The 23,941-nt window shown below is 37.6% G+C and overlaps 1 protein-coding gene across 2 annotated transcripts in view; it reads left to right on the top strand.

Moving 5' to 3' along the window:
* Positions 1-23,941, top strand: part of F13A1 (coagulation factor XIII A chain) — a 163,328-nt gene that overhangs the window by 52,753 nt on the left and 86,634 nt on the right. For both annotated transcript variants that reach the window (XM_040460663.1, XM_040460664.1), the window contains exons 5-6: positions 15,514-15,632; positions 18,188-18,295. In XM_040460663.1, coding sequence (XP_040316597.1) covers positions 15,514-15,632; positions 18,188-18,295 — 227 coding nt within the window. The remainder of the gene's footprint in view (positions 1-15,513; positions 15,633-18,187; positions 18,296-23,941) is intronic.

Consider the following 23,941-nt stretch of genomic DNA (forward strand, 5'->3'; position numbering starts at 1 on the left):
GTATATTTCTCTCTCTCTCTCTCTCTCTCTCTCTCTCTCTCTCTCTCTCTCTCTTAGCATCTGACACCAAATTAGCATCTGGTATTTCTGACCTTTTATTCAATATGACTTTTCTATTTTCCTTTAAACAAAGAAATCAATTAAATTTGGTGTAAAGATATCAATAAGTTTCTAATATCTGGATATGTTTAACACACAGTAAATAAATATGACCAGCTTCTCTTTTATTATGACATCCCTTTTTACACTATATACTTTGTAATTATACATGGTCTTTTAGACCCTTCAGTACAGAATGTAGTAATGGACCAGATCTGGTATTCCTGGAGTAAGAAAGAGCAACACCCCTTTATTTGGAGTCCCTTGTGCTCAGGGTCTCAGAGTTTATGCCCTCAGACTAGAGCCATTATCCATCAATCCACAAATATTGATGGTATATTTTTCTCCCCATGACAACAGAAGTACTCATGGGTAGCACAACAATATTAATTATTCATCCACAAATATTAAGGGTCAATGTTGAATTAGGCAGTGGGAATATGGCAGTGAAAAAGATGACAATCTTTGACCTTATAGAGCTTCCACAAAGATTTCACAAATGAATTACTAATAAACATGAATTACAATTGTGAAAAAATACCAAAATAAGTCATGGCACAACAAATCATATAATGGGGCACTTGGCCTAGTCGGAAAATGGGAAGAGACGGGTCAGTAGCTTATCTTTGTGCCCTCCCCAGCCTCTTCGATAGTATTTGCATCAAATAGCATCAGATAGTTGCTTGACTCCTTATGAAGTTTTATTAAAGCTTATGTGAAAATTTTAAGCCTTTATTTATTCAAAACCTCTATTTAATAAAATAGCATACATCACTCTTGTAAGTGTCTGAAACATCAGAGGCTTATTCATCCTTTCTCCACCAAGTGAGTATTACTCGGTATGGCATTGTGGTCAGAAGGGAATTTGCAGTAGACATTTTTTATGATGACATTCAGATGACTCCAGAATCAAGGTCCAAAGGTGTTTATGAGATGCTTCTGGAAGGAGGAGAGTCGAGAGGGTCTAATCCAGAATCACAAACATCTGCCAGTCTTTCTGTGCATAGTTGTTTCTACTCTTCAAAGAACGCTCAAAGCCGGTATCTCTCTGCCTCATGTAGCAAAGAAAATAGGATTCTTCTCTCATTCAGCCCACCATGGTGCCAGGCACCAAGTTCATGCTCAATGAATGTGTGCTGAATTGAATTGATAACAACCACTTTGGGAATAAGGAAGAGAATTATGAGCCTCACATTTCAAGAGAGAAAATAGACTCTGTGGTGTTAGATAAATTTCTCAAGGTCCTGTAGAAAATTAGGAAACACGCTTGGGGCTAAAACTTGGATATTCTGATGTGGTCAGGATAAGCTCTTTTATTTTGAAAACCAGAACCATTGGTATCCCATCTTGTGTAACAAGAAGTAAGTGCCAGCTGAGAAGCTTCTATGATTTTCAACACTGGAAAGTCCTGCTGTGAAAAATAAATAAATAAATAAATAAATAAATAAATAAATAAATATAAAACCAGGTTGATAGCTATAAGATCAAACGACAGTTTTCTTTGCAAAAAATAAAAAAAAAAAAAGTAAGCATGCCAACAAGGACACAGACTCCCTTTGAGGATATATGCTAAGTAACAAAACTCTGACATTTTCTTTGTAGAACTGCTTTATGAATAATAGTCTATCTTCTGAAGATATTTAAGTACCCTGAAAAGTCCTTAACCAGCAAAACTAGCAAATTAGCACAAATCAAGTAAACTTCCCAAGCTGGTCTGAGCTGTAATGTAATGCAACATATTTGCAAGGAATGAAATGGACCCAATTGTTGAGGAACTACTTGCCTGTGTTTCATGAATTCTTTTTATTCCAGACTTAATGGGTACAAAGGCAGGCCTTGAAATTGTCTATATTGAATCATTTTAGGAAGACAGTGGCTTTGGAGCCTTCCCTGGGAAGAAAAACAAAAGCACAGGCTCTGGAAATGCTGTTCTTTCATGTGATTTACTATTTCCCGACGGGAAGTGATTCCTTAACATGCCTATAGAGTGCAGAGCCTTCTGGAGTTCACCACCCCTTCTGATCTACTTTGAGATGGAAAAGGTATCATGATGACACCAACCCAGAGTCACATTTGCTCTGCAGTTGAAGCCAGTCCCTTGAAGAGTGATTACCCTCACCCAATATGGCTTCCCTCCTCCTTCAGTGATGCTCAGCTTTTATAGAAAGAGGAGGCAAGTAAAAGTTATTCCTAATCCCCTCACTTAAAATTACTCTCTTCTCTAAAAAGGTGACACATTTTGCCCTTTTGAAGGGACTGAGCTATTATTTCTTCTGAAGGATCAGAAACAAAACCAAACTCTGATTTAAGCTGGTAGGTAGTCTTTTGGGAGAGAACTTGTATGATAGCATTCCTGGCACTGTAGTTTTCTTTGATCCGTGAGTTCGCTTTGTGGAGCTTGACTTTAATGACTTTGGAAATGGGACTTGCTTAAACTTTAAAATAGCATGTAAATAAGCAAAAGGAAATTTTCAGCTCAGGCAGTGATGAATAGCCCTCCTTCTCCCAAAGAAGTTACACAGATACTAAAATCAATAGGCTTAGCATTCATTTTTACCTGTTTGTTATAAATTCCTACTTTCTTTGGGTATGGGGAGGTGAGTGGTAATTTCCAAGGGGGCCTGAAATCAGCCCTATAAATGAATACCAAAATTTCTCAGCCCACAGTATTTGTTTTTTTTAATTGCTCCATTATTCCCATCAAAGGAATAGTAAAATAAATGAGATCATTCTTCTTTACTACTTGCTTCACATTAGTCACCCTGGAAAGTTATTTACAAAGCATGTTGAAGGTCTGTTCTGGTGGCAGAGCTATGGGTAAGGCAGATGGAGGTATCATGCCACATTCACCAATGACACCATGTGGAATCTTTCTTCTTGAGTTTTATTTGCCAGAGGTCACTTAGGATCAAGAGGATGTCAGTAAGTCCTTGGTGCTGCTGCTAACTCTATAAGCTATTTAGACCTACCTCCTCCTACCTGGGAGATATAGCTCCAATCCCTACACTTATATACAAACATACACACACACACACGTGCTTTCTAACAGTTCAAACTGATGGGTTTCTAGAATAGTGAGTTATTTGTCACTGTTTTTACTTTTAGTAGCATTCTCTATTTTACTAAGGTGGAGAACCAATTTTCACCCCAGGATCTGGTAAAACCTCCTATGCCTCTAAAGCATATTAAAATTTCTTTAAAAAAGTAAATATAACCCCCCACACACACAAAACCAACAACAGAAATCTCCAGAGACAAATGATTAAGTTTTCATATTTTTGTTAGCCTATCAAACATAGGGAGTGTTTTGGAGTTTTCATGGTGATGTAATTTTTTTTTTATCCTAGCTTTGGACAACTATATTTTAAAGTGACAGATCTGAATAAAAACAGGGGAAAGAAAGCACTGCTTTCCACCTTCAATCTTCTTTTAAAATCATAAATAAATTTAAAATTAAAATCAAGGCTTCCCACTTGACTTCCTTGCCTTGCTGTGGATTCATGATTATGCCTTCAGGTTGTGAGGTGAGATTTAATTCACCTGCTGGAAGGAAAAGGGTAGCCTAATCTTGAGCTCAGAACTCCTCCTTATTCATAGTTTGCCATTTAAATTTATAAGTGCCCATCAATAATAACCCAAAGCCCAAAAGTAAATCCTTCACTTTCTTCTTCTCTCACTCTCTAAGCTCCAGATATCTGTCCCCACCTCTCAATCTTACAGGACATATTCATTGTGCCACATTCCCAGGCACTCTGTGCTGGGGATACAGAGACCTGATGCCTTGGACCCAAGAGTCACAGTCTACCTGGGAGACAGCTTAGTATTCCTGACTTCACTTCTTACCAGCACTATGGTCCTGGGAAAGATACTTTACTTACTCTTCCTTAGTTTCCTCACCTGTAAAATGATGCCTTCCTCTCAGAGACATTATGAGTTTTAATGAGTTCATTGGTTTCTATACCACACTCAGAAAGTTCCTAGCACATGGTAAATACTAAAAACATACATTTTCATTTAATAACTAAATCACAGAATAATCTCCATATGAATGGATGTTAACTACAGCATCCACAGGAAACTGAGCAAACAAGGCTTAATCTAGCTTGTGGTGGGAAGAAAAGGGTGCAGGGACATTTAAAGGAGGAAAAAGTATGGTTATATGATGGTATTTAATAAGAAGAAAAATTGGTACTTGAAAGTTGATCTTAACCTCTTATTAAATAGGTTCACTTAAATGCAACATTTAAAACTAACCTTTTAAAAACTTTTTAAAATGTTTATTTTTGAAAGTGTGAGCAGGAGAGGGGCGGGAGGGGTGGTGGGGGGGTGGGGAGGGACAGAGGATCCAAAGCAGGCTCTGCACTGACAGCAGCAAGCCCAAAGTACAGCTTGAACTCACAAACCGCAAGATAATGACCTGAGCCGAAGTTGGATGCTCAAGCAACTTAGCCACCCAGGCACCCCAAACTTAAAAAAAAATTTTTTTAGGTTTCAAAACTCTTTTCTGATGATTAAAGCCTTATAGAAATTAAAATAATGAAAGCATAAAAGGAACTCAGAGATCTACATATCACAAACACTTTGGTGTATTTCCATGCATTTGATGCATTTTTGAGTGGATTTAACTTTAATTGACAATTAATTGAATACATTGCCCTTTTCAAATAGATACATGTAATCATATATATGGTAAAACATTAACTTTCCTTTTCACCTACTCTCTGATCCTTGAGAACCTCCACAGAAAACCCAACTTTAACTGTGTGTACTGTCTGGATACTTTGCTATATGTATATATTTCTATAGAGCTTGGATTTTTCTAAAACACAAGTGGAATTGTTTGTGCATGCTACTCTATATTTTACTTCCTTGCATAATATATCTTGGAGAATTTTCTATATCAGTACATACATATTCTTTTTAAGAACCATTGGGTGTGGTTGTACCATAATTGATCTGGTCTCCTGCTTACAAATATTTAGATTGCTTCCTATTTTCACTATAGCATACCATGCTGTATTGAATGTTTCACACAGATGTTAAACAAATGTATTTCTGTAGAATAAATACATAGAAATGTCATTGCTTGGTCAAAATCAATTCACATTTTAAATTTGCCTAGATGGGGCGCTTGGGTGGCTCAGTCGGTTAAGTGGCCGACTTCAGCTCAGGTCATGATCTCGCGGTCTGTGAGTTCGAGTCCTGCATCAGGCTCTGTGCTGACAGCTCAGAGCCTGGAGCCTGTTTCAGATTCTGTGTCTCCCTCTCTCTGACCCTCCCCCATTCATGCTCTGTCTCCCTCTGTCTCAAAAATAAACATTAAAAAAATTTAAAAAAAATAAATTTGTCTAGATACAGCCAAATTACTCTTTAAAAAGACTGCTGTAGTTTATAATAAAGCCCTAGTACAAGAGAATATCCTTGTCTTCATACCTTCATTGACACCAGGTGTTATCAATTGTTTTAATATTTGCTAATATTATAGGCAAAATATGGTATTACATTGACATCTCGTGGTTCAGTTCGTATATCTCTAATTATTAGTGAAGTTGAACTTTTTAAAATACATTTATTGATTGAGTATTGCATTTCTGGACCTGTTCATATCTGGGACAATTTAGGTGAGTTAAGGGATGGCAGGAAGAGATGTACATGAATCTTTTAAATCTATCGACAAATTTTCTATTAGTTCGAAAAAAGGTCTTACTGAAATTTTCTTCCCACAGGAATAGCCAGTTGTCAAAATATCATTTATTGATCAGATGTATCATTACCTGTTGATTTTAATGCCGTGTTTATCATCTACTAAGATCTAATATACATCTAGCTCTATGCATATGTTTTTCTATTACTGTGTCAAAATCAGTTTTCATTATAACTTTGCTTTAGTAATCATAGTAATGCATAGTAATGCTATATATATATATGTATGTATACACACACACACACACACACACATATATATATATATATATATATATATATATATGACTGTTATATAAGAAAGAACCAGAAAGAGGCACCTGGGTGGCTCAGATGTTTAGCCATCCTACTCTTGGTTTTGGCTCAGGTCATGATCTCATGGTTTATGAGCCCTGCGTGGAGCTCCATACTGACAGAGCAGAGCCTGCTTGGGATTCTCGTTCTCTCCCTGTCTCTCTGCCCCTCCCCCACTCGTGTACACACGTGTGCTCTCTCTGTCTCAAAATAAATAAAATCGACTTAAAAGAAAAAAAGATCACAATAAGTTTTAAATGTAGACCAGAAAATGTCATTGGTCTATAACAACAAGCATTTTCTCTCATGGATCCGGGACTTGTCTGTGGTTGAGCTGGGCTGAACTGGCCAGCTCTGCTTCAGATGAGAATAGCCAGAAAGGTCCTACTCCTCACCACACAGCTATATAGATGTTCTGCTCCATATGTCCCTCATCCTTCTGTGACTAGTGGGCTTGCTAGGACAGTTTTTTTCTTATGATGATGGCAGAAATGCAAGAGCGTATGGTCAAGTGTGCAAGCACATTTCAAACCCCTGCCTGCATCACTTCGACTAACACGCTTTAGCCAAAGTAACCTCCAAGGTCCAAAGGGGGGTGTTCTAATGGCAGCTGAGTGGCTCAGCCGGCTAAGCGTCTGACTTCAGGTCAGGTCATGATCTCACTGTTCATGGGTTTGAGCCCCACTGTGATGACAGCTCAGACCCTGGAGCTTGCTTCAGATTTTGTGTCTTCCTCTCTTTCTGCCCTTCCCCAATACATACTCTGTCTCTCAAAAGTAAATAAATGTTAAAAAAAATTAATATAAATAAATAAATAAATAAATAAATAAATAAATAAATATTTTAAAAAGGGAGATGTTCTACCTTTAGATAGGATGACTGGTTACATGGCAAAGGGCATGGATACCAAAATGGATAAATTAGAGCCAAAGTGAGAAAAGTTCCTCAATATTTCTTCATTTTCAACACTTTATTTTTTGACTATTTTTTCACATTGCCTTTTTAGATGAACTTTTAAAATGTGGAATTCTCATAAAATCTGAGTAGAATTTTGGTTGGGTTTTCATTGACTATATCAGCTAATTTGAGTAGAATTTATATCTTTACAATATTGAATCTTTACAGGAATTAGAAACATTTTGAAATTTTTTTCTTATTTATTCAAGTTTTCTTTTATGCCCTCTGGCAAGGTTTGTTTTTATTATTAAAGTTTTCAAACAAGCTCAAAAATAGAAAGAATAGTACAGTAAATATCTATTTGTATATCTCCCAGATTCAATGATTATCAAGATTTTGCCACATCTTAGGCTATCTCCTGATGTCATGTAACATTTCTGTAGCCCCTGTATTTTCTGTTAAGCAGTTAGCTTGATCTGAGACTCAATCAAATTTGTCTTAAAGAGAAACATTTTCTTTTTGTGGCAGGGGCGGGGGTTGGGAAGGTAGAGCAAGAATACTATGTAAGTCATGCTGTATGCTTCTCAGGGCATCCATCCCATCAGGAGATACATAATAATTGGTTGTCACTTTTCTAGTGATATTTAGATTTATCAATAGGATTAGGTTTTGTAAATCTTATCCATCCATTATGAAGTTCCCCACTAGCCATTTAACAAAGCCTAGATTCATTATTTCATTAGAAATTGCAAAAATGGTGATATTCTAATCTTACCATTCCTTCTGCATTTATTAGCATCACTTATTTTGTTGCCTTGAGGTAGTTTTCATATAAGAAGTCTAGATATGTGTCTCTTTCCTTATTTCTAAGTTATCAGAATAATGAGTTGGTTTTTAGCACCCTGCAAAGATAACCAATGAATTTTTTTAAATTACTATAAATTTATGAATATTGAAATTTTTTGTGTTTTAATCCTTTGCAGTGACTTCTTTTTCATATTTGAATTGTCTTCTTTTTGGACAGTGAATGCCCCTTCAAATTTATTTCTGATTCCTTGTCGTGACTCTTAGAATCTTTAATAGCCTCTTTATTTTCTGGTAGGAGGAAGTATTTCAAAATGATCTTGTACAATTCTTGACCCAGATTTGTTATGAGTCATGTCTCTTAAGGAACCTGGGTACTTTCTAGTAAGGAGAGGGGAGAGAAAAGAATGATACTTAGAGACCATAATCTAGGCTCAAGAGACTCACTGCTACTGCAATGGTTGTTTCTTCCAGTTCTTTTCAGTGGACAGAAGTTGAAAACGTAGTTTTTAAAGAGAAAATGCATTATGAGCTATTATGAACTATTATGAGCTATTAAGGATATTTTCAACTTAAATTTATTTTTTTATAAATTCCTTTTATTTGATATTTTATTATAATGGAATTAGATTTCTGACTATCATAGTATGCTCTGATTGAAACACTTCATAGTATTGCGGGGACTAGTAGAAATAGAAAAAAAATATCTTAATAATATTTGTTGATGAAAAATCATGGTAAAAGCAAATCTCCAAAAATGTGTTTGAAGGCCATAAAAGAATAAATACAAAAATATGGGAAAAGGTAAGCAGTATCTCCCTTCATATATATTTTTTTAATTTTCTTGTTATGTCTTCCTAAAACAGAGATATTCGACAGCAGTTAGAATGTCCACCTTTCAACATTAAAAAAAATCACACTCCCCAATGGGTGAACAAAGTGAAGAGTAGTCACCTATAATTTAGCTGAATAAGCCACTTCGGAGTCTTAAGTGAGGAGTTCTTCCAACTCCAGAGAGTGCCATCAACTTGTATCATCATTTTAGTGCAAATACAATTTAATTTTGGTGAAATGAGATTCATCCCCCCCGATAAGATTAGTAACTGCATTCACTGAATTTCACATTCTTCATTTGTGAACTGTGAGGAAATGAATGGTAGCTAGAAGATCAATGGGATCCCAGCTATAGCAGCAGGTGGAATGATGATGTACTAGGACAAAATTACCTATACTTTGAATTACAAAACTAACAGTGGTTTTAGATTTGCAATTTAATTACAGACCAACTACCTTTCATATGGAACAAATACCAAAAAAAGTTAATTATTACAAAATATTTCAGAAAAAAATACATAATCTAATAAAATAAAAGCACTGAAAAATATCTTGCTAGAGCGGGGTCAGCTTGGAAAAGTTATTACCAAAGCTAAATATTTTTCCTTCACACAAACTATACTCAAAAATAGCTTTACGAAACTAATTTCTGGCTTAAAACATCAAAGGATTTCTTAGAAACAAATATCTTAACTGGCATGGATGGACAGAGAAGAAACAAAGAAGCCGCCTAACCCCAAAGTTCATACTCTTTAAGACTTCTGAAGTATTACTGCACTGATTTACATCTTTTAATGGAAGAATGTGGTAATCATGGAATGAATCAATGCTAAAGTCATTTTCAAATGAAAAACAAAACAAATTAAACCTGATGCAATCCGACCAAACACGTGTCAATATATAGTTTCAAGATTATTTTACAAAACACCTGCATTTACACAGTAGGCTCCAGGCAGCATTTTCAGGCAAGTTCTTTGGCTTTATCCTTGACATGATTAAGTTACACTTTTAAAAGAATTATTTAATAATTTTATGTATTAAATTTCTTTATTCAATACATTTTTCTTTCTCTGGAGTCAAAAAAAAAAAAGACTGTGCATATAAGATTGAGAGAGGATGCACAAGCAGATAGGGAACTTCTAGAAATGGATGGCACTGGGAGGGTCAGCAAGCATGTGAACCTCACTCAGTTATGATGCTTTCCAAGGATGAGTCAGTCTTGTAGCCATTTTACAAAGATTTTAAAGAAAAATTTCTTTTTGAAGTCAGATTTTTTTAATGCTTTCATTCTTATTCAAAATCGGTCCAGCTCTTAGTCTGCAACAGCAGGAGTTATGATACCCATTTCTGGAGGCTGCAGTACCATCAGAGCATGCCTGTAAGTCACTAAAAAAAAAAAGAGAGAGAGAGAAAAAGAAAAGAATGCCCTTCCCTCCAGATTAAAAAAAATTAATAAAACAATTGAAAGATAGCACTAAATCTAAAATGATTTGCAAAAGAATACTAGGTAAGAAGTGGCTTGAAATTAAAATATGAGGTTTCAAATTCCATTTCTTTGATTTTACTTATGTATTTTTTCTCTTATCCTGCAAATCTTGGCTTCTAATGCTATTAACATGATTGCTTATATCATATTCATTTCAAAATAACAATATCAATATTATCAGTAACAACACGGTTACTAAAACAGTTTACTTTCTCTTTTTTTTGTTTGTTTATTTTACAGTTTTTCTTGTCTTTATGTTATATTCTACGGCAGATATATAGTAAAATTACTCTGTTTTAAAGTAACTTGAAGGGTGCCTGGATGGCTCAGTCAGTTAAGCATCCGACTCTTGATTTCAGCTCAGGTCCATGATCTCAAGGTTCATGAATTCAAGCTGTGCCTAGAGCTCTGTGTTTGACAGTGCAGAGCCTACATGGGATTCTCTCGCCCTCCCTCCCCTCTCTCTATCTCTGCCCCTTCTCTGCTCACTTGTGTGCACTTTCTCTCTCAAAATATATATATATATTTTAAATAAAGTAACTTGAAACATGGGGCACCTGGGTGGCTTCACTGGGTTTAGTGTCCAACTCTTGATTTCGGCTCAGGTCATGATCTCACCCTGGAGAGATTGAGCCCTAAGTTATGGGGCTCTGCACGGGGCATGAAGCCTTATTAAGATTCTCCCTCTGCCCCTCCCCAACTCATGCACAAATGCCCACTCTCTTTTGTGCTATCTTGCTCACTCTCTCTCTCAAAAAAATACATAAATAGGGGCACCTGGGTGGCTCAGTTGGTTAAGCATCCTACTTCAGCTCAGGTCATGGTCTTGCAGACCATGAGTTCGAGGCTTGCAGCAGGCTCTGTGCTGACATCTCAGAGCCTGGAGCCTGCTTTGGATTCTGTGTCTCCTCTTTCTGCCCTTCCCCCACTCACACTCTGCCTCTCTTTTTCTCTCTCAAAAATAATTAATTAATTAATTAATTAATTAAAAAATAAAACCAAAGTAACTTGAAATAGTTCTCTTTTTCAAAGCCACTGATCTATTAGAGTCATATTCATTTGTTTCATTTTGGCTTCATTTATTTAGAAACTGCTTTGTCTTTTATTTCTATTTAGTTTCGTTTTATAACTTTACAAAACATTTACATAACCTCAAAGTCAAATTACAAAACAATAAAGATACTTCAGAAAGAAAGTCTAACTCCCAACCCTCCCTCCTACACTTTAGATAATAACTTTGTTAATTTTTGGCTTATCTCTACATTTAAAAATGTAAGTACATATGTGTATTTATATAAATTTGTATCTACCTACTTACCTATTTATCTCCCTTCTTTCTTAGATAAAAAGTAGTAATCTATATACATATTTTTCCACTTTTTTAATCTAACAAGAGATCCTAGATATCCCTCTGTAGTAGTATATAGAGATCTTCCCAATGCCTTACTATAGTTGCCCATTACCTGGATAATCAAACTTCATTCATCCATTTTTTATTCCAGGAATTCCCCAATTCTTCTGGAGATGGTATTCTTTCTTGCTCCTACCTCTAATACTGTAAAATATATGGAATAAAATATATACATATTCTATGCACCTTATCATACTTTCTTATATACTGCATACATATTTTTGTGTACACACACACACATACACACACAGATATAGATAGATATAGATATAGATATATAGATATACAGATACATATATAGAGAGAGAGAGAGAGAGGGAGAGAGAGGGAGAGGAAAGTATGATAAGAGGCATGGAAGACATCGGGAAAATTTAATATCTGCCTAAAGGTCACTTTATTATAAGAAAATGCAGAAAAATAAAAAGAATAAAATAATCAAAGATAAAAGGGAAAGAAATTCCCAAAGCTGAAGAAAGACTTACATTGTCAAACTATAAAGGATCATAGTGCATCAAACCTGGTAAATGAAAAAAAAAAAAAAAAAAAAGACCCACACCTAGATGCAAACTGTTTAAATGTCAAAACTTCAAAGAAAAATCCAAACTTTAAAGTCAAGTTAAAAAATGTTATCTGGGGGCGCCTGGGTGGCGCAGTCGGTTAAGCGTCCGACTTCAGCTCAGGTCACGATCTCGCGGTCCGTGAGTTCGAGCCCCGCGTCAGGCTCTGGGCTGATGGCTCAGAGCCTGGAGCCTGTTTCTGATTCTGTGTCTCCCTCTCTCTCTGACCCTCCCCCGTTCATGCTCTGTCTCTCTCTGTCCCAAAAATAAATAAACGTTGAAAAAAAAAATTAAAAAAAAAAAAATGTTATCTGTAGAAGAATGAAAATAGATTGAAATTATATTTTTTGTGGATAAAAATTTATTTGTAAACCTGTGCAGTCCTTGGGTTACTACTCAGTTAAAATTGCTTTTATACATTTGTTTTCTATGTGCATTTTCTCTTCTGTGAACTGGTTTTCCTTTTGCTGACTTTAGATGCACTTTATGACTTTCTCATCAATTTATTGAAATTCTTTACATATAAGGAAAATATGCTAACATTTCCTGTTGTTGGACATATTTCTCTAATTTTTTATGTACCTTAAATTTTATTGTATCTGAAATTCAAGTTTTATATTTATATTAAAAAACCACATTAGTTATTTCCTTTTTTACCTTTTCTATTATTTTTGTTTGTATAAAACTTTTTCATCTAGAGACCAAATATTCAATTTATTTTTTCTTTTTTTAAGTTTTTATTTACTTATTGTTTAATAATTTAAATTTTTATTTTAAATTTCCTATGCATTCTATTTTTTAATTCAGATTTTAAATTAATTTTCAATTTATTTTGATGTACAGAAAATTTACCTTTCCCACACAGCCAATTTTCTCAGCTGAATTTAATAAACACTCCAGTCATCTTCTTTGATTTATATTTTCTTTACCACATATTAATTTCATAGAAACATGCATATAGTAACATCTATTTCTAAGCTCTCTATTTTGACCCATTAATCTATTTTTATATCAATCGTTTAAATTACAGTGGCTCTATAATACAATCCAGTTTCTAATAGCTTATAGGACAAGGCCATAAACATCTCATATTGTAATGACATGTTAAAAAAGCATTCCCAAATGGCACTTCTAGACCTCAGTGATCTTAAGAGATTTCGATCTCAATAATAGGCATTTGAAACCCATCTGACTACAATGTTATCATTACAATGGTCACAACAGTTAAACCACTATCATAAAAGAATGAAAACAAATGTGGCCTTTACTTTTCAGGATGTTTTGATTGCATCTGGTGGAGGACTTCGCATGTAAATGATCATTGCCCCTTCAAGCACACCCTCATGTTATTTTCTTTTAAAAATGTTCTTTTGTGCTTCTCTACTCAGAAACATTGACCTCAGACTCCCTTGGCACTCCTTTATGTACTGTCCCTGGTTTGTTCCGCTGGGAAATGAAGCTCTCATTTCAGTTTAGGGGCCTTTGCCTAATTGGAGATTGCTGTAAAACCATGGCATTCTGCCTCCAGACCTGGGAAGGCCTGTATGAAGCATCAGAGCTCACATCTGCCAGGGTGGAGGGAAGCCCGTAGCACATTTGTCATGTGACTCTGATTGTTCTGGAAACATGAAATGGCTTTGGGATGAATGAGCCATTGATACATATGACATGGATGAATTTCATATAACTAGCCTGAGTGAAAGAAGCCAGAACCCCCAAAAAGTAGACCCTGGATTCTTTTTGTATAAAATCTTAGGAAATGCAAATGAATTTACAATGACCAAAAGCATATTCGGGATTCTCTGGCAGGAGTGGTAGGTCAGAGAGAGAATCCAGAGGGCAGGGACATAAGGACATTTTTGTGGTGATGGGTGTGTTTACTATTTCGATTGTGAAATTGTACACTTTAAATGTGTGCAGTTTATGGGATATTAGTATCCACATAAATGTGTGTGTGTGTGTGTGTGTGTGTGTGTATTTGTTTACAGTTGCATGAAACCAGGCAAATGGCAAAAGGGAGAAGAAAGAAAGAGGAAGGTAGAACAAAGTACTGGAGATAAGACAAGAACAAGGATTCTCCCAAGAATCAAGCAAAGTTATAATGTAGCCCAGAATGGGGATCTAACTTGGTTGGACTGAACAGTGCTTTGCAAACCTTAATGTATAGGTAAATCCCTACAGGTGTTGTTACTATGCAGATTCTGATTCAGTAGGTCTTGAGCTGGGGCCTGAGACTGGATTTCTCACGAACTTCCAGGTGCCACTGATGCCACTGGTCTTTCAACAATTTTTTTGATAACAAAGGGCTAGAGCATTTGTTTTCAGTTTGGGTTGCATATCAGAATCACTGATGTGTGAAATTAATTAATTAATTAAATGAAAAAAAAAAAAAAAACACCTGATGCCTGGATCTCCCCTACCCCCAGAGATTCTGATTTAATTAATTTAGAGTTCTAAGAGGAATCAGAAGTTTTTGAATCTACCCAGATGATTCTAATGTGCAGCCAAGTTGACAGCCACTCCAAAGAGAGTGGTAAAAGTCTTATCATGGAATGAGGAGGAAAGAGTCCCCAAAAGGTAATAGGGGTGGCAGGTATGACCTGGGCTAGAGAAACATAATAAGTCATGTCCCCAATCAGAATCAAACATGCCCCTGTTCCAGACATGCAAATTGACTTGAGTGTAACTTATTTCTGTATTGTCCTGCCTTTATTAATGATGCTTTTGACGCTTTCATACCTGGCCTGGGAATAAGTACCAGGCTGATTACTAAATATGCAGGTGGGGAGCATGGCCTTTCTGAGATTATAGCCACAGGGAAGAAAAGTCCTTGCGATGGAAGAAGCTGACTCAGCAGGCCAGTCAGGCATACACACTTACCAACACATTCACAAAGGATTGTTCATTGATAGGAGATGACCCCCAGCCTGCCTCCTCCTGTCAGTGATGGGCCACACAAACCAGGCATGACAGACCATGCTGTGTTCTAATATGCCTCAGACTTGTTTTAAAAATCATTTCAGTTCGGCTAGTTTTCTATTAACGTTAATAGCTTGGAAATTATTCTTCGCTCTGTGTTATAGATTCATATCTGCATCATGGAATTTTGATTCTGAAACTACTGATGTCCCAGAATCCTAAAAATGTTTAATGAGACATGTCAATTTAATTGTGCTGCTTGGAACTTAAAGCCAGAGTTTGTCAGCATTTTGCTGACAAATGCCATCCTTTACATGCTGATCTCGGCCACTGATTAGGTTCACCATTGCTGAAATTACATATTGGGAAATGAGCTCTCTTTAGTGGAAACAAAAGACATTTTTTTTTCATTTAGTTGATTAAATTGCAGTTTAGGACCAGAACACACTTACAAGTCTATAAAAACAGTCTGGTTTGGTAATTGTCATTATGTTTAAATTCTGACACAGAGGATGCTGTGTATCTGGATGATGATAAAGAAAGAGAAGAGTATGTCCTGAATGACATCGGGGTTATATTTTATGGAGACTTCAATGACATCAAGACTAGAAGCTGGAGCTATGGTCAGGTGAGGCATTTACAATTTGTCACTGTCAAGGACATTTTTCCTCGATACTTTTTTGTCACGTTTCACTGCAAGGCACGATATGTGGATATTAGACATGCACAATTTCCTGCTTTTCAGGATCTGAGGCTCCAAGCAGCCTAGGAGCAGAGACTTACAAAGGCAACTGCATAATTTAGCCACTGCAATCACGTCTCTTCAGGTATTACAACATTCCAAAGATCAGAGATTCTATGGATAACATGGCATTCTAGTGAGAAATGCTTGTCATCCAGTACAGAGAAGTCTCATTAGCTCAGACATCATTCTTCAACATCGAATGGACTAAAGTTCTCTTTTTCTTATAAGCAAAAGTGTTTTGATAATGATAACTGCAAGGTGTGTGCTCAACTCAAAGAAATCACCTTTTTTAAATGTTAGTATAAGATACTAGAAAATTAGAAATTAGAATTAGAAAAGACGGTCACCATTTCATCAAAGGAGGGCCCACTGGACTTTTGCCTTGAGACATTTTATCAACTGCCATCTCACATGACTGCCTGGATATAAAATAGCAAATGATATTCCATTTTAGATATTCAATAATTCAAACTATTTCAGCTTGGTATCTTTAACAGTGGAACAAGTGACTGATATTTCTACCATATTACCATAAATGAATGCATTGTCCTGTGGATCAGCAAAGGTTCCTCCTTAGCAACATGAGAAAACGTGAATGTGTTATTTAGTAGAGAGTTTTGGCTGAGCTGATGGGAATTGTGCACCATTGTTCTGGGTATCTAGGGGGTACATTTCATGGAACCTGGCGTCACCAGGTCCCATGACACTTTCTTGGCTTCTCATGTCTTCTTTTGACTTCCATGTGGGCTCCCCTTGCATCCCCTACCCCTGCTCCAGCTTGGCCACTGGGACCTGTGTCATCACTAGTTCTTGCCTTGTCTGCCTGACTTTATGTCCTGCTCATTCACCCGGACTCCTGAGAAATCATGTGCCCACCTGCATTTCTGATGTCCTGCCAAGAGGATCATCTGTGTGTTCTTCTGTTTTTGCAGCCCCACCTTGCTCCCTGGTTACAAGCTCTCCCTTCCTGAGTAACATACAATCCATGATATTGCCTATTGTCTAGTGTTCTAAATCCTAATATGTAGGTGTGATTCTATTTATGTCCCCAAAGTGACATTATGTAGAGAACCAATAAGAAAAAATTCACCAAGGTGGGTAACAAGTAGGACTGGGAAAGAGTCCCAAGCATGATCAGGACACTCCTCAGCCAGCATGCCAAGTAGTTTTTGGGTATACCCCCTTGAGCACAGCCACCATCTGTCTGTTGTCATCAGAGTCCATGAATATGGGTCTTTCAGTCCAAGTAACCAGCCAAGCCAGTAGTTTGCTGTGATGCAGAGAAACAACTAGTCCTATAACTATTTCTTTACCTCTTCAATTCACTGCTTCATGTCCCACAGACAGAGAAATGGTGCTTAATAAGAACCAGAATAATGAGTTCTTTATTATATACCTGAAGAAATAGTGCCCTTACTTTACTGCGTCCATCCCATCAGTTCAGGGTGCACACAAAGTTGGAATGCTAACTGGATTTAATAAAGAACTACATGGTTATTAGCCATTAAGACTATGGTTTCTGTCACAGGTACGTGGGTGGATAATATGCAAGGTGTTTATATTCAGGGAAGTCTCTTGTACAGTGAGGTGCAGTATAGTGAAATATCCCCATTTTGCCATTTTATTACTATTTTGTCCTTGTCCCCCTCCTTTCCTTTTAAAAGAAAATTGTGGTGTTTCATGGGGTCAGTAGTTCTTTCTAAGGAAATCAACTATGAACAGCCTCCCGTGCTGCTCTCTGTAGGGGATCCTGAAACATCTTGAAGAACACAGAGATTCTGCAATGGAGCAGACTACCAGGCTGTTCTCTTGATAATATAAACTTTCTCCAGGCCGTCTTGCCTGCCCTTTGACCCTTGAGTCCACTTTGTTTTAAAAGAAGGGAGACCTTGGGCAGATGTTTGTGACACGAGGTCTCCTACTACTTCCAGTGCAAGGTATACAGGCCCAAAGTACCTCCCTGTGATGTACCTGAGAGCCATTTGTTTTCGAAAAGCACAAGGATTCATGTTACTTTTGAGGTCTCGAGGCTTTGGCCTTACTTTGGTAAATCATTCATTCCTTTGCCTTGGGAGCTGGAGCCCACATGCTGGAGAAATCTTCTAAATTAACTTGTACAGTTTTCTGAAGAGCTTCAAGTTGGTTCATGGTCCTTGAGTATACCAGCTCTTTAGTAGTCCTGTTTTATGTTCCTAGCTTGCTTGTATGTTTTTATCCATTTTACTGAAAAACAAAAGAGGATGTCTTCTTCCTTCTACTTTAGTATTTCATACTAAGGATTATGGATAATGGCTATATAGGAAACACACATTCCTGAACATTTTGTTGTGCTTTCTTTTAATTTTTTTTTTGGCATAAAATATCAGCTTTGCAAAGTGGATATTAAGAAGTTTCTCTTTTTCTTTTTTTCATTTTATTTTTTAATTTTTCCCAAATAGTTTGAGGATGGCATCCTTGATGCTTGCCTGTATGTGATGGACAGAGCAGAAATGGACCTTTCTGGTAGAGGGAATCCCATCAAGGTCAGCCGTGTTGGATCTGCAATGGTAAGCAAGTGATTACTCAGTGATTACTGATTAATCAGTGATTACTGATTACTAATATTGACCTCACATGTCATTAGCCTCAGCATAGATGCCGGTTCATTAAGAGCTATTGAAATGATGACTGACACTTTAACTTTTATTTGTTAGTCTTGAATTCCCTGAATTTGTTCAGTGCTATAGAACAAAATCTTATCTCAGTACTGTATGTTTCTTTGGCTTCAGACAAATGGTGATAGATGAAATGATACTATAGACCACTTATTCTTAAGAATCTCTTGCTTAGGGACTGAGGAGTGACTGTGACAAAATGTCAGTGACTATTATCTATTAATCAAACAAAGAAACATCAAGGAGCACCAAAAAGTAAAAAAAATGTGCAAGACACTGCTTTTATCCATTTTCACACCCATAGTGAGAGTAAAGAAATAAATGACTCTAAATCCTAGCTTCTGTTCTAATGGTACCTCACCATAGGGCTTTATAGTTTATAAAAGGTAGTTTAGCTTACGGTTTATAGTTAATTCTTCACATTAACTGCATGAGATAAGTAGGGTGGGCATTACACATACCATTTTACAAGTTAGAAAACAGGATGGTAACAGTTTGTCAGCGATTAAAGCCTCAGCTGGAACCCAGGTCTGCTAACTCCAAATCTAGACACTTTCTACCTCCCATGCTGCTCTCTGTAGGAGATCCTGAAGCATCTTCAAGAATATAGAGATCCTGCAATGGAACAGCTTCCTGGAGAGGAGATAGAATCACCATGAATGGGAAGGTTGGGGGTCAGGTGTGGAAGGCAGATTAAATGTGTTGCTCAGGTTCTGTGCAGTCCTAGACTGTCCTGATAAAGACAGTACATACATCCTGCCCTTGATGCATTAAACCATACCAAATCTGGTTCATGCGCGGAATATTCCTGAGAAACATTCATCTAGGTGCTATTTCATTTACTCAAAGACTGAGCCCCTCCCCCTCAAAATCCTTTATTATCATTTCCTTAAGTTTTCTAAAAAAACCAAAATTCTCTCTTTGGAAAAATTTTGTCTGTGAGTTTGGTTTGAGTTAAATAAAATCAATATTGTTCATGTAAACATATTAGAATGAGAGTGGTATGAAATTTAATTTCTGGTTAGCTTTTAAGAAGCTGCTTGTTTTTTTTAGAGAGAGAAACAGAGAGAGTGAGGGGGAGGGGCAGAGAGAGGGAGCAAGAGAAAAAATCTCAAGCAGACTCCACACTCAGTGCTAAGCCCAACTTGGGGCTCAATCCCACAACCCCGGGAACATGAGCTGAGCCAAAATCAGGAGTCAGATGCCCAACTAACTGAGCCACCTAGTAACCCCCAAAGGTTGTTTTTTTTACTAGTACTTAAGCTACATGTAAATTTAGAAGATCATGGACATAAAAAGAAGGTAAAAGCCAGTATCTAAGGGCAGTTTTGTTTTCTGTTGTTAGTTTACGTATGACACAATGAAAAGATGATGAATTCTAAAGAATTTAGGAATTTCTTTATAATAACTATTTATAACAACATACATAAGACCTGTAGTTGATCACTGTTTTTCCTGCTTCCTAGACAAGATTCCCATTTTTCTTTTCCTTTGAAGTTACCATGGCAGGTTTGCAGTGAGAAGGAGGCAACAGCTCTCATGGTTGAATATGAACTAATGCCTTCTTAAGCATTCTGAAATGACATGTTCACCAGCCTAAGCTTACTCATACGTTGTGTGTATTTTTACTAATCTAGAAACCACTGTCTAACACAAGCAATGCGAGAGGGAAGCAAACATGGAGGTAGACGCACCTGGCCAATGGAAGCAGTGGAGTCTTGTTTTAAGCACACAATCCTAATGCAAATTGCCCTGAATGTTATTAATCACAAAAAGCCTATGGAGTTCTAATTTTGAAAGCCTATAACCCAATGATAAGATTTAGAACTAAACAGAATCTATGGGTGGGCAGGAAGGGATAGTTTGGTTTGGGTTGCCTTTATTTGTAGAGGGGGATGTCTTTCTTGGATGTTAGGGGGCAGAGGCCCCACTGTGGGCCATTTTGGACCATATTTCTGTTTCCACCCCCACCATTGTTTATATATACAGAATATATGTTTGATAGTTTTCAAAACCCTTTCATAACTGTTTTCTCTTTTAATCCTTAGAAGAGCTCTGCAAATCTTTCTAAAATCTATTCCGTTAAAATGATTTTAGAAACTGAAATATTGAGCCTCTGAAAAATCAATAAAAAACATGATCCTTCAAAAAAAAAAAAAGTCAACTGTTCTCTGGTCATTCAGACAGTTCCTCTCCTGTTCACAAATTCTGGATATCTATCCTGAAATTGCTGAGTGAAGTTAAACAGAGACTGAAAGAAAAACAAAACAAAGACCCCCCCCCCAAATTTCTCAAAACTTTGCCTTAAAATAGGAGAAGATGCATTTATTTATTTTTTGAGAGACCCTACGTGTACATGCGCATGAGTAGGGGAGGGGCAGAGGGAGAGAGAGAAGCATAAGCAGGCTTCATGCCCAGCATGGAGCCCCATACAGGACTCCATCTCAGGACTGTGAGATCATGACCTGAGCCAAAATCAGGAGTCAGCCACTTAACCAACTGAGCCACCCACATGCTCCAAGGTGTACTTAGAAAGCCCAGAAAGAAAATGTTTTTGCAGTTGCATGAGTCTAGCCAGAATGTTGATTCCCAGGCAAAGGAGTCTGTGCCCATTTTCTCAGGGGCTGGCCCAGTCCGTTGGAAAACAGAAACTGCTGGGGGGCTGTTTTAGGAATTCTTCCTAAGCATCTCCCCAGCCTGGTCACCGAGGCTGGAAATCCCTTACAGTGGATACAATACTAAGACAGGCATACATCATGACATGCAAATTCTCTGGGAGGGGCAACAACAATGATTTCCTGAGATCAACTGCTACCAGGAAGGAGTGGAGATGAACAGCCTGGTCCTGGCTGGACACCTGGAGAGGGCCAGGTAGGAACAAGAGGCAAGAGAAGATGATTGGGGCCTCAAAGATAAATTTGCCTACTTTTTCATGGCAAAGTCTAGCACTGAAGATTGGCAGGGAATTTGCAAGGAGTTGGTGAGTGCACCATGCTAAGTGAGTACAGACAATAACTCAAGTTGTGCAAACTTTCTAATGATAACTATGATAATATAAATCTGGGTGTTAAGTGCGCAATCCCCAGATAAAAATCTTTATTGTCCAGTGTCAATGATCTTGGCATGTTCTTTGTCATGGGGGCTGGTCTGTGCACAAGACGATTCTAGCAGCATCACTGACTTCTACCCTAGAGATGACAGTAGCACCTTCTACCCTCCAGTTGTGACAACCAGGATTGTCTTCAGATATTTCCAAATGTCCCCTGGGGGTCAAAAATCACCCCCAAAGAGGCCACAGCACTAACCTCCTTTGTGGTTCAGTTTCCCAGTCCATGCAATGGACACATAACCCTCTCTTCTCACCCGCATAGACGATCTGTCTTCTTAGCTCATTCAAAACTTGCTGGTTTTCATTCCTCTACTGAAGCAAAAGTGGAGGCAGCATTGTGTGGGAAGGGCCCTGGCCCTTGTCAGATCAGACCTCTCAGCTCTGACTCTACCACTAACTTACTGTGTGACCCAGAATAAATCACTCAACCTCTGCAGGTCTCACTTCATCCTTAAAATAAAATTTTGTGTCTCTGCTCAAACCACGTTAGTTATTCCCAGTGGTAACATGGATATCCTTTTATTCTTCAAACCAATGCTTTTCTTTCTTCTATTTTTTTTTCCTTATAAATTCAGTATCTTATTTTCTTCTTATTTGGAGTTGCTGTTACTTCACTTTGATGTGAAAACTGGAAAAGTTTATGACAATCTGGACAGCCTTGAGCTACTGGATTTTCCCTAGAGAAAGAAAGCCTAAAAATCCTGTAATCTCGTTGTTGGGGGATTGGGTCTGAGATGTTATAACCTTACATAAGATAACTTTTATTCAGGCTCTTCTAAACACTGAGGGGTACATTTTACCAAAGCTACACTGCAGAACAATTTGAGAGACAAAAATTTTAAATAGAGGAAATTAGAAAAAAAGAAGAATGTTGCCCAAAGTTACACTTTCTCCTTTAAATTACATTGTTTGATTGCTGTTTTTTTTCTACATCATATCTGATGCGACAGTCCCCATCAGGACAATTGCCAAGTTCTGGGCCAGGGAAAATTGTAGAAGGTTGCTTTGTACCACCTGAAAATTTATTTTGCTCACAGGACATTAATAAAGCATTCCATTGCTGGCCTTGAATTACTGGGAAGAAACCAGACATGGACTCTGAGCCGCTGTCAGACTATCAAAACAGTTGTGCTATGCCATCTGTGACAAAAACAACACGGTTCTGGGAAAGAGGAAAGGCACTGACAATATAGACTAGCATTACTGCTGGGTGGCTACCTGTCCTCTGACTGATTGGATCTGGCAGCAACTATGGGCAGAGAGGTTCTCCAGGGAGACACACTGCTGCTTCAGTGGCTACTGTTGCGGATGCAACTTGCTTATTCACTGAGAAACCCCTAAAATCTCACCTCCATGGCAGGTTTTCTCCTTTAGGTTGAGACTTTATCAACAGAAAGTCTATGTTGAAATGCACACAAAACCGATTCATGAAATCTGCAAGACCCTCAGGGATCTTCTAGGTGAAGAAGCCCTTGGAAATGATGTCACTCAATGTCACATAGCAAATGAGGGGCTGAGTTGGAACTAGATAGTATTTTTGCTGTCAGATCATATTTCCTAGGAAGGTCACTACCCACACATTAGTACGAATAACACAATTACTACATCAAATTACATAGCTGTCTCCTAAAGAAAACAAACAAACAAACAAACACACACACACACAAAGGAATGGCATCCAAAATAAGTGTACTTTGGAATAGGGGATAAGCGAAAGAAGGTGGAAATATAAAAGAATTCTGACTAGCTACAGGCATTGGATCCCTGAGGAAAGAGTTCCAAAAGAGGATGAGGTACTAAATATGGCTTGATGGTGGTATTGGTGGTAGTGACTGCTATAATGACGCCTATGGTGGTAAAACACCCAATATTAACTCATGCATTCAACAAGTATTTGTTGAGAATCTACCAGTCTAGATAGTGGGATACAGGGGCGCCTGGGTGGCTTGATCGGTTAAGCGTCCGACTTCTGCTCAGGTCATGATCTCACGGTCCGTGAGTTCAAGCCCCACGTCGGGCTCTGTGCTGACAGCTCAGAGCCAGGAGCCTGTTTCAGATTCTGTGTCTCCCTCTCTCTCTGCCCCTCCCCTGTCCATGCTCTGTCTCTCTCTGTCTCAAAAATAAATAAACATTAAAAAAAAATTTTAAAAGATAGTGGGATACATCTCTAGGCAAAACATAATTTCTGCCTTCCAAGAGCTTATGGTTTAGTAGAAAAGACAGACTGATGAATAGAAAATTTCAACACAGCATGGCATATTCTCTGATGAAATAAGCATGGGGTTGTATGGGAAACCAAATCTCTCGAGCTTTGCTTGGAGTTTTCCCAGGACTAACCACTGGCCTGACAAGTGTTGGGATATTGGATAAAGAAGTAAAAGCATGGCTGACAAGGGCCCATAGCAATAGTAAACCATGCTATTATTCAT

This window comes from Herpailurus yagouaroundi, unplaced genomic scaffold, assembly GCF_014898765.1.
Source record: "Herpailurus yagouaroundi ecotype Mexico unplaced genomic scaffold, PumYag 250, whole genome shotgun sequence".
Classification (NCBI taxonomy): domain Eukaryota; kingdom Metazoa; phylum Chordata; class Mammalia; order Carnivora; family Felidae; genus Herpailurus; species Herpailurus yagouaroundi.